Source organism: Fringilla coelebs, assembly GCF_963513975.1.
Source record: "Fringilla coelebs genome assembly, chromosome: 3".
Lineage (NCBI taxonomy): Eukaryota > Metazoa > Chordata > Aves > Passeriformes > Fringillidae > Fringilla > Fringilla coelebs.
Genome location: NC_140030.1, coordinates 90,667,196 through 90,685,651, shown reverse-complemented (window position 1 = coordinate 90,685,651; position 18,456 = coordinate 90,667,196). Strand labels below are relative to the sequence as shown.

The following is an 18,456-nucleotide window of genomic DNA, read 5'->3' as shown; positions in this document are numbered from 1 at the left end:
ATTTCTATTGATTGTGATGTTGTTCTATTAGGAAGGAAGTGCAGATAAAATCTTATGTTCTGCTATACTTATAACTATTTCTGTCTGGTTTTCCACAGCTCACTCTGTGGGCTCTCTGGAGATTTACACACATTGTACACTTGTTTAGTGAGAGTACTAAGTTGATTTTCTGTCCTTCCAGGCAGAAAACTTCATGGTATGTGATATATTTATAATCTAGAAGTCTTTGTCACATTTTGCTGAAAGTCAAGTAGTTTAAGGTTGTTGAAGGATTTGATATTGTATGCCTCAATGGGGAAAAAAAAAGAAGAATCTTCCTTCAAAAATCTTTTTTTTTTTTTTTAATAAGTGTTATTTCTTGAGCTTTTTCTTTTAAATCCACTTAAATTGAGGGGCCAGAGAAGTAACTTAAATGTAGCTGCAGTTACTTATTTTAAATTGAAATTACCTGAAGAAGAGAAACGAGTGTTTGGTTTCTCCTTGTAAGAAAGGCAGTTTCCCTGTCGGAATATTAGCAAATACAAAGATATTGAGGAAATTGTTTCAGCAAATCTATTTGATAACAGAATCAACTACATTTTAATGTAAAATATTCCAAGTTTGGGGTTTGGGAAGAAAAGTGAATTACTAATTGAGTCTCAGCTTTAGCACCTTGTAAGAATGTTTGGAGGAAAAAGCTATCATGTTATCACAGGACACACATTTTCAAACTTACCACTCTCAGCTTGGCTTCATTTTTTCCCCAGTTAGCTAATCAAGGCTGATAAAAAATTAGAAATAGATTTTTGGTTTATTGTGGCCTGTTTTTTCTAATCCTACTTATCTTTCATTCACACATTTGTATACTTGACAGATGTTAATAAAATGTTTCTTTTGAACTCTACAGATACTATTCTATGAAAATTATCAGAACAGAGATGAGTCTGTTCCATAAAAGACATTTTTACCACTTTGATCTCTGACAATTTGGCTTTAATCCTGGTCACCATACACTGCCTTTCATTCTGCTTTCAGTTTACATCTGGCTTTTGTTCCAAACTAGCAGATAAAGCTAAGTGCTATTCAGTCTGAAAAATTTCAGACTGCTTATGCTAGCAGGTGGTGAATGACATGATATTGGCAGAGGTGTGCAGCCCAGGTCTGGGAGAGCTCAGTTGTTGCAGTGTATTGATCTGGAATTTGTGTTCTCCTGTGCCACTTCACAATTTCCAGGTCTCTGAAGCAAATGCCCTTGATACTGTGAAGGATTATCTCTACAGTGAAGAAGGTTATAGTGTTGGTAATTTTTGACATCTTTTGACTGCAGAGGATGCCTTGGTTAAAAGGCATTAAGAGAGATGTGTGGTTTGGACTGGTGGATCAGCTTCCTTGGACTTCTGACACAGCTGGGAAGATCCCCCTTGGGTGTCTGTCAGTAGTCAGGTTTCACTGCCTGGGATGTGCACAGGACTTAAAACTCACCTTTCCTTTTCATGATTTAAAATATGAATGCATTTTCTTTACTTATAATTGCAGATCAATAATTGAAATTTTTTCTTCCCTTTAAAAGTAGGTATTCTAAAGGCACTTTTTTATTATCTAATTAACATGCAGTATATAGAGAATTTGGAAGGGGTGTTGTTTCTTAGGGGTGTTGAGAGTGGGGTTTGGGGATTTCTGTTTGTTGAGGGGATTTTTGCTGCCTTTTTTGCTGTTTTACATTTTATTGCTCATTGAGTGTGGCACACTGACCAAGATTTTGTTCTGGAGTATAAGAAAGCCTGATATATTTCGGACATTTGAAAAAAAAAATGTCACTGCAGTTTTTAATCTGGGTTATGTTTAATTGTTAGTCATTTTGCAAAAAATGGTTTTTACTTCAACTCAAAAATCTTGATCTCAAATGTGATTTTGCATGTCACGTGTTGACACTTGGAAGTACTTTGCCAATCTACCATCAATACCCACCTTACTGGAAAACAATCCCAAAGCTGCTGTCTGTATCCCTTTTTTTATTGTTATTGTGTTCATCATTGCATGCAGCAGTGCATATTCCTGTCAGGAGTACATACTGATATAGAGTTTTATTTGTAATCAATTTTGTCCCTGGGCTTAAGCAGGAACTAACACTTTCCATACCTGGTAGGGGGATTTATTCTAGATGTAGCCAGTAAAAAAAAAAAAAAGCAGTGTGCTCCTTGCACTCTGAGAGTGTGTTCCCCATCTTAGTAAGTTCCTGTGCCCTGTCTGTAGCACTGTTGTCCTTTACACATCCCCCTGAGCGCCTTACCCACCATGCTGGGAATTACTGCTGATTCTCCTGATTCACGTTTCTGGAAAGCCATGCCAGTGCTGGTTGGAGAGACATTAATCTGTTACAATGGGCAGACAGAGATGTTAAGGTCATATAAAGTTCAAGAGTGAATCATAGGCCTTGATATTATGCATCTCCACAAAGAAGATGACTTACTTTGTCACTGAAAATAAAAGAAGCTAATTTATAGGCTTCTACAGTAAATGTGCTTTCTAAGCTCATGCGCTTTTGTTCTTGAGTCTGAATTACATGGGGTAAAAAATCTCTTGAGCTTCAGAGGCTTTAGGCAGTATATTAAAACAAATTCTAAAACAAATTTTGTATTCCAAATGTTTATGTTGCAAATAAAACAGTCTGTAAAATGTACCACTTGGAAGGAATCATACTGAATTGACTTATACAGAATTTAGGAAGAGCAATGATCTTTGAAGTGGTTTTGGATTTTAAGTGTGTCTTTACTTTCTTCAGATTTTTTATTTCTGCCTGGGATATTCCACGTGCTCCTTCTGGCTTTCCTGATCTGAATTTCAGATCGTGCTGCTTGGTGCATTTGAAGCACTGTTTAGTTTGCGTAGGCCAGCCCATTTCTGCAGTCATCCAAATAGTTCTGACATCTAATATTCCCTTGATGGGTATCTCTTCTACATAATGTGGTAGTTTAAAATAAGAATCAATTTGCCTCTCAACCTGCTTGAAAGAGCTGTGCTATGACACATGGCTGGTAGTGTTCAAATGAGGCATCTGTGTGAGTTTGTCCTCTGTGCACAGAACTGTCAATTCTCCCCAAATGCTGTTTTACTCCTTGCTTTTATCTTCAATGTGTGGCCTCATGCCTTATCTATCTCACACTGTTTGAAGCCTGCCATGAACACAGACCTGTTATTTTTCTGTCAGTCATGTCCTCCGTGTTTGTTGCTGAAGTCAGAGTGACAATCCTATGGGATGCAAGAGAAATTTGCTGTCTGTGAAATGGGCATGTGACACAGAGGGCTCAAAAGTGACCACTGATTTTTGGATGCTTAATGTGAGATTAGCCCGGAAATCTTTCTCAGGGCATGTTATACTTTAGAAGGGAAAAGTACAAGTCTAGCACTTTAAAGGAGGAAGGGGCAAACTTCTGCTCCAAGTGATACCTTGGAAATAAAACAGGCACACAAAAAGAGAGACACAGTTAGTGGGAAAGGATGAAACAACAGGTTTGAGTAAAATGCCTTGTATTTCACTGGCATTCTGTGGAAGAGTCAGGTCTGGGAGCTAATTGCCAGTCTAGTGTTCAGCTCTGAAAATAGCAGAGCCTTTGATCCCCCTTGTCTTCCTTGCAATCCCCTCCCACATTCACTGCATAGTTTCAAACTTCTGCACTGAGTGAAGTGGGCATATGACAGACGACAGCCTTCTTTGCATATACTCTCTTCATTTGTCCCTGGGGAGAGTCTGTAATGCTCACTGGATGTGGCAGATGTTCTACAGAGTGGGCAATATCAGAAACTTAATAGCTATACCATTGGGCATGTACTGAAAGGTATTTTAAGATGGAAGGGGCAGCTGAAATGAAACTGAAAATCTTGACTTTTTTTTTTTTTGACTCTTTAGACTCGCAGCCCTTAAATAACTTAATAATTTTTTCATGACATCGTAGCAGTAGAGGAACTGACCTCTATCATAGCATATTCTTGCCTGCCTTAGTGTCCCAGGTTTCCCAGTTACAGCTGCTTAGCTTAAGGTTTCATGAATATATGTCACTGGATGTTTGTCCTGAATGCTCAGGCTTCTGCTGTGTGATACCAGGTCCACAAGTGAGAGCTTTTTGTTGTTCATGTAAAACTTTGGATGTAGCTATAAAACCTTACATTCTGTAATATTGCTTTTTTCTAGGTCAGCCAAGCCTCCGAGAAGCTATCTCGATGTCATGTATAACTAACGGGAGTACAGGAAACAGGAAAACAAGCCACAGTTCATCTGTTTCTGTTGCCAGAAAAGAAACACTTTCATCTGCTGCTAAAAGGTATCCAAGTTGTTATTGAAATTCAGATTTTTATATATTAATAAAATCCCAAAACTAAACAGACCAAGAGTTTGATTTTTGTCTCTGCATAACACTCAGCAGAGCTGCCTGAAGTCCAGTAAGGCACAAATAAACTTTGGAGATTTACCATGTTGTTGGGCTGTGTACAGAAGGGTTCTAAAAAGAATTCAAAAGTGGAGAGTGTTTCTGTTGTGTGTAGTGTCCAAAATGAATTCTCACTAAGGGAATAGGAAAATGTATTTCCAGTACAGATGGAAAATTTTTCCTTCTGGTATTCATAGGCACTTTTTTTGTTTGTTGTTTTTTGGGGTTTTTTTTGTCCCCCCTCCTTCCTTCCCTCAAGGAAATTAAAGGGCAAAACTGACTTCATTGTCTGGGGTGTAAATAGTAGGCAATAGGGAAATAACTATGAGACAATAGTAAATTGTGTAAGATAAAGGTTTACATTTTTGGGTAGAAAATCTAACCTAAAATATGGCTATTTAGTCCTTATAAAAAATATCTGTATCAAATGTGAAGAAATTACATTGCTTGAGTAATTTGGAAGTTAAATGAGGTAGGAACTAAACAGTAGTGGTTGTCCTCCATGTAATACTTTCAGCTTCATACAGTAAATGAAATGTTTGCTTAATTGCTTTTTCTGTGGGTCTGTTAGTGATTGCATGGCTTCTTCAGCAGTAGGTTTTGTACTCATTCTTGTTTGTTGTGAAGAACAAGCTGCCAGATATAGCCACGGGGCAGAGAATACTCTAATGTGTAACTGTGGTAAGTTATGTGAACAAATTCTTGGCCTCTGTAGAGTACTCTGGTAGCTCCAGTCGCTGGTTTATCTTCTAGTGTGGATGTAAATATTGTGCTGTACAGCAAGACAGGGAAATTATATACATCAGGGAATAAAAATGCTGCAAGCAAATATAAACTGTATGAGAACAAACCAGAAGAAGCTTTAGTGCCCTTAGGAATTTGGAAAGCGAGGATAGTGCCCCACTCTTTGCTCTTCTCCACTGTGTAGCATTGGGTAACTTTCTACCAAATTCTTACATTTACTTTTCAACAATAAATCAGACAGGGATCAGTGTATGTCTCTATCTGCTGATGCAACAGGCACAGGGACAAAAGACATTCCTGCAGGAAGGGTTTTCTTAATTAGCACTTTTCCATTAATCTTAGCCCTGTGGCTCTTGGCACTTTGATGAGAGCCAGTCCGGTTCCTGTGGTGTTCAGCTTGCATTTGTGCTGAATCACCTGCTTGATTCATTGGCTGCTCAACACTTGACTACATAAGAAGAGCAGAGTGGAGTGGCTGGCATCCCCTTCATCTGAGTTAAGGTCTTTAAAAGGAGACCTGGATAGGCCAAAAGAGGCAATCTTCATTTGCAGAGGGCAGCTCTCCCTGGGCCCCTGAATAAGTACCTGGGAGAGGTGTTGGTGGTTCCAGTGCAGCTGAAGACATGACTCCCTTCATCAAGACATGTTTTAGAAAGGCTTAGGAAGGTTCTGCTTCCAGGAGTTTCTTTTGCTGTCATGGCTTTATTACTTAAATTTGTTTGGTGTTTGGAAGAAACAAATTTGCCCTTTTGTAAAATTACCAGCTCAGGAAAGGGGAAAGAAAAGGCAAGTAAATGTCAATAGCAGTCCCATCTGCTTACAAATGCAGAGTAACCATGTTTATTTCTAACACTTGTGTTGGAAAAGAGGGAGGCCAAAGGACATTTCACCCCACCTTATCCAGGCCTTTCTTCAGTCTGTAGCTTGAACCAGTGCAGCAGGTGGACAAGGTCCTCTGTTGATAGAGAATTAACCTTTAGGTTCTATAAAGACCCCGTAGCCTGCCTAGGACTTTTCATGTTCTAGGTCTATGCAGCCATACATCTAGCCAAAATATCAGAAGGCTTACTTGTGTCTAAACTGTAACTGGTGATGAAGTTTAGTTTGTGGATTTCTTCTATGAATGAGCAGTTTCATTTCCTGGATGGTTTAATCTTGTCTTATGAACCTGAACATTGAGACTGTGGATATAGTCACCTGCCTCAGTAGCTGCACAGCAGCAGGCTGTCTCATTTCAGCAATGGCATGCTAAAATACCTGCAATCACTAAAATCAGAGCCCAGGAATGTTCTCTGAACAGCAGGTAAGTGATGTCCCATTAACAGAGATGGAATCACGGATGTGTTGAGAAAATTTCAACCCTGTAGGCTGGACTGGAAACAGGCTTATACTTTGTACAAACAATGACTGTCAGAGACCTGTTTGATCATTTTCCTTAAGACTAAACATGCTTCTGAAAACAGCATCTGATAACAAGTCTTGATGTTTCAGAGTGACCACCATCCACAGTAGATGCCAGTATGTTGTGGTCCAAAGGATGAAACACTGTACTGAGTGAAATTAGAGAAGCTGAAAAACCAGGACAGATAGTAATAGCTCTCAACTATTCACTTGTAGAATGAAGAAATGCCTCATCAAATTGGGTTTTGGAAAGAATTTTTGAATGCATTAAATGACTGCTTCCCAGAACAGCTAGTCTTTAGAAACCCACAGGAAAAGATGCTGGTTTTGATTTGATTTCAGCAGTTACACAAGACCTACTAGAAGAGGTATTAGTGGGAGAGCCACTCTGTACTAGCCAGTCATAATACAATTAAGCTGAAGATTTTAGCAGAAGTGAACAAACCAAATAAATTCAGAGCAAAGATATTCAGTACTCAGACTGCCACATTTCTACATTATTTCCTTCCATATGAAAGTGCCAGTCACAAAAGAAGCCTTCTTGCAACCTGGTGGTAGATAAAAGCACTTTGTTGGAATCCAGATGTATCTTGTGCTACAATCCAGAGTGAAACCAGAGTGGTCCAGTGATTCTCATGGCCCAACAAAACAGTTAAGGAGTGAACCTCATGGCAAAGAAGTGAAATGGATAATGCACAGTGACAAGCTCAGTGAAGACATTTCCATGCCAGATCTGTGGTTTCTAGGAGACAGAGTTTGGGGAGGAACACAGAAAATATGAGACTGAACTGATAAATTAGATGATATGCTGCTCTCAGCAGGTGACATTCACCTGAGCCTGCTGGGGGAGTGCAGAGGTGAATTGCAGATTTGCTGATGTGTCACTGTTCAATAAAACATTAGAAAAAGTGGTGTGTACCTGTCATAGTAGAAATAGAGAGGACTTCTGCTTTCTTCAGTGAAAAGGGATTCAGAGAATTTCACTACACTGCATTTCTAGCAACAGAATGCAGAGAGATTAAGTGTAGTGTGCTTTGCATCCAGCAATACAAGCTACGTATTCTGATTAAAAATAATAATAAATTTCTATGCTACCAGTTAATTAAGGATTTTTGGCTATAAATTATTAATCAAAACCCCACAGTTCTCCAGGCTTTGTTCTCTGTGATCACATATATGCCCTCAAGGAATGTGAAAGCTGTTTGTTTTGTTTTTATCTGGTTTTTTTGAAAAGAAAATGTCACTCTGATGGATTATATTGACATTTTAAACTAGATAGTATGTTTTACAGTAGAAATCCTGAGTGATCCTTACAGATCTGTCTGGATTTCATATTTGTGTTTTGACCTGTTTTTCAATGCATCTCTTCTCTGAAAGCAGTTGGAAAAGTTGAACTCCTGTAAGCCTTGGGGGCTTTGTCTCTGTGGTAGATGATACAATTTAACTGAAATAACAAAAAAAAAAAAAAAAAAAAAAAAGTTCCTAAGAATGATGTGTTAAAAATGGGTGCCCAATTTAAAAAAAAAAATTTAAAATTTATTCATTTTTTTTAATGTTGCTTTACTGTTTTCTTTGTGTTTTGGGAAAAGGTAAATGGAAATACAAATAATTATAGTAATGCAAGAGTTCAAGGCGGGGGGGGGGGAAATTGTTATGTGGGAAAAAAATTTGGATTCTCATGTTCAGAAAGATATTCTTTCTTTTTTACTTTGCAGGTTACTTTAACCCTAAGAGAAAAATATTTCTATTACATTTTTAGCTGTTGTTTCTATCTTGCTTTATTTCTTCACTGAGAAATCTATCTTGTAAGATTTAATTTTTTTACCTTAAAAAGGAAATAGACCATGCACTTGAGAGTACTCTTCTCTTTCAGGTCCCGGTATTGTTTGTGTAATTCAGTATATTACAAAGTATGTAACTTCATAGAAGAGCCTTGTAATTAATCTTTCTGTTCACCCAGCAAACCTTTGGTTTGGTTCTTAATAGATTTAAGGTTGGTAATGATATGTATTTAAATCTGTTTCAAGTATTAAAGTACTAAATACAGCACTCTGTAAGTAAAGATGTGTTATTGGCTGTCGTGGCTGAAGGCATTAAAGAAATGGCAAGACAATCTGATATTAGTCAACTAGAGATCAAAACAGCCAGGAGTTTTCAGGGATGATTTCCTTTGCACTCTGGTGTAGCCAAGGAGAGCTCAGCATTCCAGGGCTTTGGGGGCAGCTCAAAGATAGCAGCATGTATGTCCACAAATACAGTTTTGTGCTGGGCTTACACCAGTGACAGCACAAGTCACAGCCCTGCCTTGACTTGCACTGAACCTTGGCTGGCAGCACAACAAGGTGGTCAGTGAGCTCTGAAGCAGAGGGTGGTTACTTCCTGAGGGGCAGCAGATCTGTGGAGCACCAGTCTGTCAGCTTTGAATGCTGTAGGGGAACCTGTGAATGAAGGACACACTCAAATCAAAGTTGTATTAATTTTAAAATCATAGTTAACGTAGTACAGCTGAAATATGTAAATAATCTTCCATGTCTCCCTGACTTTTTCATTGTTGGAACTAGTGGATAAACCTAATTTCAGCAAAATAGTACCATGAAGAGATTGAGTAAATAATCAAGGTGTTCTTTTGGTGGTTGTTTATAGTAAGTTGTTAAATGCCTCTCCCATCTTTTCACAGAGGACATTTTCTCCCACCTTGCTAATTTATTTGCTTGTTCTTTTTTTTCCCTCCCTATGTTACACTTTCTTTTACAGCGGTACAGAAAAAAAGAAGGAAAAACCTCCAGGACAAAAAGAAAAAAAAGAGGACTCTCATTCTAATGATCAAAGTGCACAAACTCAAGCATCACCTTCTCCCCAGCCCTCCTCACAGACTCTGCAAACACACAGGCAAACTCCAGAAAGCAAGAGTTCTGCTCCAGCTAAAAGGTTTTCACAGTACCACAGTACAGAAGTAGAAATTACTGTAATAATACTGAGTTCATATTTGACAACAAGTCATGTGAAATAGTTCTAATCTCATGATCAAGCTAAAGTTTGATGCTTTTTCTGCTAGAGGAAATGCATTCAATATGCATTGCAGCAGAACAAATGCATAAAAATGCATGTTTTTCTTTGAATCTATTTTTAAGATTACAGAGGTTTTTTATTCTCAGGATAAAATCCTAATACAGTAGATTACCTCTAATCAGCCATGATTGTAAAATATTTAATGATCACTCTGGCTTGATTCTTCTCAAATACACTTATGGATTTTGTCTGACATAGCTGAATTATGGAGTGTATTTTCCACATGGCCATTATTATGTCTCATATCAGTATTTTTTAAATACTAGTATCATTGCAGCCCTTGGCTCAGAAATTTTTACTCTCAAATTACTCCATAAAGTGACTGCAGTTCTGTTTTTGTTGGTGTATTTTTTAATGCACGGCCCTTCCCTTTTAAACTCCTGCTAGGCTGCAGGATGGCTTACTTTCATTCTTTACATGAGTGAAGTTCTGGTTTTATACCCAGATCATAGAACTACTTGACTTGAGTAAATGCAGTATTGCCTCTTAAGTTCCCACTAATTTTTTGTGGGGATTAGGCACAGGGGGAAAAGAAGGTACATTTTAGAGATACTAGATTGCATTTTGAAGTCAAGAAAATGGCTTTTAAGATTTGGATTGTAGCTTCTGAGTTTTAAAGCTATGCAGATCACCTGGCATAGTTTATTTTTGTTTTGGTTTTTTTATTCATTGTCACCTTACTGTTTTGGAAGGTGTACATTTTTTAATTACTCTCTGGCACTTAGAGACTGAAACAAAATGTAAATTAAATTTATTATTCTGAAATTTACCCATTTGGTTCACAAGATTGTTGTCTTGCATCGCTTGAATTCACAGCTCTTATAAATATTTAAACTTCCACTTGACTGGTGCATGTTATAACACTCCATAAAGGCTCTGTCTCCATGTCTTGCACAAACCTGTGAGTTGTCTGAAGCTGAACTTGCAGCCTGTTGTTCTCTTGCCTGGTATCTCCCTGTAAAGATGTCTGAAGTCTTGCTTACTAATCTTTTGCAGTGTGGGGAAAAAATAATTGCCTTTTCCAGTCTCCTAAGGGTTTAACTTGATTTTGTTAACTTGTTTGTCACAGGACCTTTGAGCCTCTTGAGGTGCTGTAAAGGAGCTTGCCATTTCTAAGGTTGCATTTCAGGACTTAACTCCTGCAAAAAGCATTTCTGACAGGATGAAGTGTGATGCTATTAGCAGGACATGTGCAAACTCTAAATCAGCTGGGTGAAGGATAATTTGGGCTAGGTAACTTTTTGAGCATGTGTTCTGTGATTAAGGCACATGCCAAATTATTGAACTAGTGACTGCAAAATTTGCAAGTTCCCATTAGTGTAAATTGGCTGCAATAAGATTGCTGAAAAATTACATCCGAATTCATGGATTTAGTTGTCTGTAGTATCAGGCCAAACCTAGTTTGTCTTACTCATCCAAGAGGTTTGCAGACATCTGTTTCAAAAAGGTTAAAGCCATGAATGTGATTTAGTATGTGCTAACTGCAAAGCTTCTGTATGAAACTTTAATCCGATAGAACTGTTCTGCCTCAAAAATCAATGTGCTAAAGCTGGTGAACAGTTAATCAGGGAAAACAATTACATTGTTATCTACTTAATTGATTTTTAAAATATAGTTTATTCTTCAAGGCTTATATACTTAGCCTCATTTTTTCCACTACTGTAATTTGTTGGTGATGTAGTGATGGAGTATAGAGTTATTTTGTTCAAGTCTTTATGTAAGAGTATTTGAAAATGGAAAAGAATAGATAAAACTTGTGGCAATTGTCTTGCTCAATTGTTTTCATTCATCCAGTTAGAACTTTTTGACTAATCTTTTTTCCCTGTTTCATGCTGCAGCTTGAAGGAAGATCTAGCTCTGCTTTTGTCTCCTGCTGCTTGATCTGTCCATTTGCATACGAGTTCCAGTTATTGTTACATTATTATCTTGCAATTGTAAAACTTTTTTTTTGTTTCTTCTAGCATAAAGAAATCCTTGACTGTTGAAAAAGCTCACAGTGCTTGGGAGAGTTCAGATGACAGTCGTAACAAGCTGATGAGAGTAGCATCAACATCTAAGTTAATATCAAAAGTGGCAAAGAATGCAGACAAGTATGTATTGGTTTGGTACATAAATGCAAGAGAACTTGAGAGTCAAAATATTATGAAATCCTACAATTCTAGTGAACTTACTAGTGTATATTCTAGGACCTTTTGCATCTTTGTTTTTACTATGAGTATTTACGTAACTTGCCAGTTGGGTGCTCCAGGTGCCCATGGAATTTTAAGATTATTATAAATTAATTCTTGTGTAAATATGTTTTAATATTGCCTATTTGGATTAGCTGAATTAGGACATTTTATGGCTTAATGCCAGTGATGTGGAACTTCCAGCTTTTTTTTTTTTCCTAATTAAAGCTGATTTGAAAATGCAAGTGTATTTCCTTGGAGTCGGTTTCTGGATTTCACATAGGACATGTTTCCAAAGTAGACTGTCATAGTAGGAATATACTTTTATGATTTCAATAGGTCTCTCAATTTAACTGTTTAGCAGGTTCCTGGTTGCACATTCTAGATGACAGTCAGGGATCTTTTTTTCAGTGTCTCCTTCAGCAGGTGAGGTGCTGTAGCCAGCCATTCCTCTCATGCCCTTCCTCAGCAGCAGCTTTTCTTGGTTTGTGGTCTCCAGTCAGTGCCTCTGGGGGTGAATAGCCCAGAGTAGTTACTCCTGCTCCTGTCAGCACAGGGGCAAGAATTTGCTTTTTGCTGTAGCCCCACACTGTTGACCCCTATTGTGACCCACTCTTGTCCTCAGTACTCCCTGCCATTTGGGTTTACCACTTTGTATTCACACACTTAATTTCTTTTTGACTTTGTTGAAATTTTGCTGGAATTGTTTTATTGCTTTTTGACTGATCCTTCTCCTATTTGCCAATATCCCCCCAGTGTGCTGGCAGATTCTTCCAGCTGGGTGCTGTCTGCAGATTCCTAGATCTGCTCATTAATCTTCATGCTAATAGCCCTTAACTGGTGCAAGGCAGAACTACCTGAAAACCCATCCCATTCTGAAATAAAGCCCTTCAGACCTCTCAGGGTAATTGCCAGTTTTTTATGGTTATGTCTGTAGTGCTCTCCTTAGCTTGCCTCTAAGACTGTCAAACACCTAGTCAAGAGTGGTGCAAGTGCATTCCTTCTTCCCTGGGAATGGGAAGAACAAAACAAACTAATCTTGGGTGTGGAGAGCAACATATTTATTAAAAGCTTTATGCTTAGCCTGAAGAGTTCTGCAGAGCAGTGGAGTGCTATGTGTGAGGGGATTATGTGTTACATATTTTGCAATATTTTCTTTCCTTTTATAATTGGTTTTCACTGCTGGAATTTAAAAGCCCTTTGGCAAGTTAGATTTTAGCACGGCACTGCTGGGTAATATTTTGGAATGACAAAACCCTCTGCCTTGATTTTTTTGCTGGGCTTTTTGCTATGCTGATAAAATACCTTTTACAGCGTAATACATATTTCAAATTTGCTAAAAGTAAAAAATAAATTTTGCTTTTATTGATTCTTTATATATTGTTTCAGACGTGGTCAAAATAGAGGTATTTTATTTCATTTTTCTGTGATTCTGCTTATTTCTGAGAGATCTCAAATGTTGCCTTCTACAGTCTCTAATGTAGAATAAAAGTTAGGTATCTAACAAAAGCATGGAGAAGAAAAGATTAGTTTAGGTTATTGTTAGAGAAAGCAGTCTGTTCATAATTTGAGGCTGTTGTATCTTAACTATATTTGGCAAAAACAAAGCCTCAAACATGAATTGTAGACCATCACCTGCTTGAAGTGTGGGTCTTGTATTGTTGTGTCCCTTGTTCTTAAGCTGAAATTTGTAACAGAGGCGCTGTTTGCATACAGGGACACACATTAATAATCATTTCTTACTCACATTGTGTGCCACATCTCCATAAGAACTGGTTGGTATTGAGCAAAGACATATTGTTGTATTTAATTTATTGTTCCCTATTACAAACGTTGGCCTCATCTGCTTGAAGCTACGGAGGTCTTGTGCAAGGGAGCAGAATTCAGCCCCTGGTGTGGGCCCCAGGACAGAAATGTTTTACATATGCTTTGCACTATCAGCCCAGGATATGAACTTTGTTTATGCAGCTCAGCCTATAAGGCAGCACAGGGCTGTAAATCAGTCTGATAAGGCCCTAAGAAGGAAGAGGGGTTCCCATGCAGCCCATCATTCAGTTGTTTTCAGGCAAGGCTGGGAGTCCACCTTAAAGTTTTCTTTAGGCAGTGTGGCAATGGGTGATTCCACCAACAGCCAGAGATTACTTTCCTCATGCATATGCTTGACCCTTTGTCACTGTTACAAAAATTTGACCACCATCCAGCTAAAAATACTGGATGCCACTCATACCTTTCTGCTGAATTGCAAATTAATTCAAGAGGGTGTTTTATGCAATGCATTCTCCTATCAAGAAGTGTTATTCTGTTAAAAAGCAGGTCTGATGCTGGAAATTAGTATTTCTTCCATCTTCACAAAATAAAAAATTACTGAGTTTTTTATGAGTAACTAATTTCTGGCCCTGTTAAGGAGAGATGTCTCAACTACGCTGTGTTGAAGACTTTATGTTGCACATCCAGTAATGCTGCAGAGATCTGGTTTTAGTGAAACTGCAACTTGCTTACATTTAATCCATGTGTCCAATAGAGTTAATTCCTAGAAAAAATTGTGCTGTTGTGTGCTGACAGCTTATTTTGACAGGTGTTAAATGCTTTGCATGCAGGCCTGAGGATGTTTGGCAGCTTAAAACATTTGGTTATTACAAGTTCTCAGTCTCAAAATGGAATTTTCTGTGCAAAAGGAACATGCCCTATATAATTTATTTTTAAAAGCTTTTTTTATTTTGTAATTTTCAGAGTAATTCTTAGAAGCCCTTCCCATAGGGCCGAGGACTGAGTTTCTTGAAAGGTGCAGTGAGCTGCACAGAATAATCTATGAATAAAAATGCACTACAATGATCAAGATTAGCTATTGAGCATCGTATGCTACAGTTGCACTGTACACAGAATCTGATGAGATTGCCAAATGCAGAAATGGGTAAAAATTGATGGTATTGCCTTGATAAACAGTTTGCATATTATTAATGATAATATTTTGAATTTTTCCACAGGCACAAAGATGTCATTGTCAGCCAAGGTAAATAAAAACATTTTTCAATACTGGATGAAGTGGAAAATATTTGCTTTTGACTGAATAGTATTTCCTGTAAATGAATACATTGGGACATATGCTTATGAAGCAGGGGTTTAGAGGCAAAATGGCATTAATCGACTTCAAGAATTCATTTGGCAAAAAATTACTCCAGACACGTGTATGAATCTTTAAAATTATGGAAAAATACCTTATCAGATTGGATCTTTAGTAAGTACAAAAGTTTTTGGTAGGTGGGTGGTGGGAGGATTTTATTTATTTTCTCTATGTATATGTGCATAGAGAGAGATTATAAAAATAAAAATCTAAAATTTGACCTATGTGCCAGTCTTCATCCAAGCAGGTGTGAGTGAAAATTTAGAAATAGTTTTAAGATATTTTATTTCTGTCCCATAACTAGCAAAAATGTCAACTCGTGAAAAAAACAGCCAAGGTAAGAATTAAGCTATGCCCTTTGGTCGCTTTCTTCTAATTTAGCACTCTCACAAATCTTTTATTTGGCTTTTCGCCATCAAAGAGCATCAGTCTCTTAATCTTTCTCTTAATATTTCAACTCTCTTCTCATGGAAATTTATATGCATATGCACATTGTAATCTGTATGGGCACTATTTGGGAATAGTTAAAGTAAATTATGGCACACATAAATTCATCGGAGAGGAATATGTGTTCAAATAGAAGTCTTGTATTGTTACCTAAGATATCAGAGTATTAAGAACTGCCAACTAAAAGATTTGTTTTATCTCAGCTTTCTGTCTTGCCAATATTACAACATATAAATGCTGATTAGACAAGAACAGAGACTGAAGGTTTTAATAGTCTCCTGAAATGAAAAATGAGTCTCTTCTGAAGTGTATGTCTTTGCACCAATGAATCTTGCATTCTGCATTCTGTGGCTACCTGCTGCTGCTGGCTTGTTCAGTCAGGAAAAGGAGCCACCTATCTGAACATCGTGGGATGTGACAACAAAAGGAGTCCACTTCTGGTGTTGCAAAACTACTCTGCTTTGAATGTCCTGCAAACTGTACTGAAGCATGCAGTTTCAAAACTAAAGCATGTAACCCAAGTGCATGCTGTACACAACAGATCTATGTACAGGGGTTTTGTCTTGTGCTTTTTTTGCTGCTAATTAAAAAATCTGTAGTCTTCAGATTCTGTGCTGTCAGCAAGTTTACATTACTCACACTTTGATTGCTTTTGGTCGCCTTAAAAAAAAAACAGCCCTCTGATTTTTTTGAAAGTTAATATAGGAATTGCTGGAATGAAAGCAAAAAGCAACTTGGATCCAATTGCTTTATCTTTTTCTAGTTCACAGAGAAGTTAGAGGTATAAAGATATTCTGAATGGATTCTTACCAAAAGCATCTTCAGAGACAGGATGTGTGAAAGGGAATGAATAAGTATCAAGAACAAAGAAGAAATGTTTCATTATGCCATGGTGCTTAACACCAGCTGTGGAACAGTACATATGTGCAGCACTGGCTACTGTACAAGGAAAGCTAATCAGTAGTGGCCAGACCAGCTGCAATTTAGCTTTGCAAGTTTTTGAAAAAAATAATTATATTAAAAATGCCTTTCCTAGTAAAAAGCAGCTTTTCACAAAACCAAGTTATGTATAGCTAAAATGTCTTCAGTACTAATTACTTTCTTACAAGGTGCTTCTACAACTCTGCTTGTTCTGCCCAAAATGGACCATCCTGAAGTTCTCATTCTAGTAACTGTAACTTCAGTGGCCTCAATGTGTTCCCTATCTTCTGTGTTACTGTGCAGAGGATGTGATGCACTGGCCCCTTCCAAGTGTGTCATGCCATAGTCTGTCCTGAGCCTAACTGGAATCAAAGAGAAACATGATGCAGATAACAGGGCCCCACACATATGGGAGGTGGAGGGAAAATCTTGTCATAGAAAATGCATTTGCTCCATTTTAAAGTGGCAAAACAGTTCTGTCTCTAACATGGATGCAGATACATTAAGAGGATTCAAAGTTTTTTTGGTTTTTTGTTGTTTTTAAAAAATCTGGAAAATTGCTTGTATTTTTGACAGATTTTAGAGTGTGTCTGTGTGTGTGAGATTGTTAGCTTTTATGTCATGTTTGCTGCCACAGAAAAAAATCCTGTGTAGGTTGCTGTTGCAGCAGGTTTTCCCATCTTTCCCAGTGTCAGCTTAGCAGTACTTGGTCGCTTCTCCATCAGAGCAGATGATTTTAGCCTGTTTTGTACTTGACCGTTTTGCCACATAAGGGAAACATTGTCCAGTAGGCACCTTGTCCCAGCTGGTCAGGAAGCTGAAGAGTTGCACAGACAGTAGCATCTTGTTTCTGAGGTAATCCTGTGGATAGGGTGGGATGAAGAATTGCTCTTGCTCATGGTGTTTGTACAGAAACCTCCTGTTCTGGAAGGCAAGGACACAAAAAATTACACCTGCTTTAATGCTCCTTTGTGGCTTGCCAGCCTTTGCCTCTAGGGGTGAGCAGTCTCTAGCACAGTGTTAATTAAGTTACAGCAGCTCCCCTGGGTTGCTCATTTCACTGAGCTGTGTGTAAAACACTGTGTATGCTCCCAGCACTCAGCTCCCATAAGGATTGCTTCCATGTGCTTCCTAGACCTAGAAATTCTGTGAAGGTGGCTCTTGGGAAAACTGCTGGTGTGCAAGCTGCCAAGCTTCAAGGCAAATCTACAGTAAAAATACATCAGTGTCTTTATACACACATAAAATAAGTTTGGAATCACTGTGAAATTGCAGATTTTCATAGTGGAAGGTGCTTGCATAGGATAATGGGATGGAAGACAACAATTTTGTGTTGCTTTGAACATCCTGGAATCACTTTGTTTCCTTTTTGTGATTTAGCTAATAAAAAACCATCTTCGAGAATGTTGGTATGGTATAGTACCACAAAATACAGCTGAGCACATTTTTGCATGCTTAGCTCTCGGAATGTAATTTTTCTAGCAGCAGGAGATACTGCAATTATATCTGTCTTCTGATACTCTGTAGATTCATTGTGGTTTCTGTTGGTGTTGGTATTAGCTATGGAAGTGATAGACTTGGGGAGCCAGTGAGAGTCGTAGCTGAGCTTCAGCCGTGAAAGGCTTTAGCTGTGGTGTCAGAATTGGCTTTAGTTTGGTGTGGAGTCCCCCAGAGAGTGCTGCATGTAAATGTCAGCAAGACCTAGGCAATTCTCTTCTCCTGCCAGGAGCAGCAGCAGCATGGGGAGCCACAGCCTGCAGCTGCCTTGTGGGTAGCCACTTGCTTTTTTTCAGTTTAACTCCATGCCAAAGCCACAAGTGTTGCAGTGTCATCTCCTACCTTCTCAGCACCCAGTTCCCTTGGTGCCTTTATCTCCCCCACTCGGGTTGTATTTCATATACTTCAAGTAAGGTTAGTGCTGAGCTTTATGCTTCTGGTTGTGTGCTGCAGCAGAGGTCGTAGGGTCAGTTTGTTTGTTTGTCCTTGTAAACCACCAGCCTTTTTACAGTAAAATCCAGTACTAAAATTCTGTGAAAATCCAATAAAGCTACGGGTGAAATGAACAAGTGCTTACTACAGCCTTAAAAAAACCCTAACTAAAGTTACTCTTTTAAAGTCTTTACCAGCAGGTGTTTATAATTCCCTATTAAAGCCATCTTGCTTCTCACTTCAGCAGAAACAT

The 18,456-nt window shown here is 38.2% G+C and overlaps 1 protein-coding gene across 2 annotated transcripts in view; it reads left to right on the top strand.

Annotated features, from left to right (window-relative positions):
- EML4 (EMAP like 4) overlaps positions 1–18,456 on the top strand; it is a gene marked incomplete at its 5' end in the record, with an annotated part of 147,700 nt that overhangs the window by 85,717 nt on the left and 43,527 nt on the right. For both annotated transcript variants that reach the window (XM_084203538.1, XM_084203537.1), the window contains 5 exons: positions 4,169–4,298; positions 9,303–9,476; positions 11,579–11,707; positions 14,770–14,795; positions 15,211–15,243. In XM_084203538.1, the coding sequence (XP_084059664.1) occupies positions 4,169–4,298; positions 9,303–9,476; positions 11,579–11,707; positions 14,770–14,795; positions 15,211–15,243 (492 nt within the window). The remainder of the gene's footprint in view (positions 1–4,168; positions 4,299–9,302; positions 9,477–11,578; positions 11,708–14,769; positions 14,796–15,210; positions 15,244–18,456) is intronic.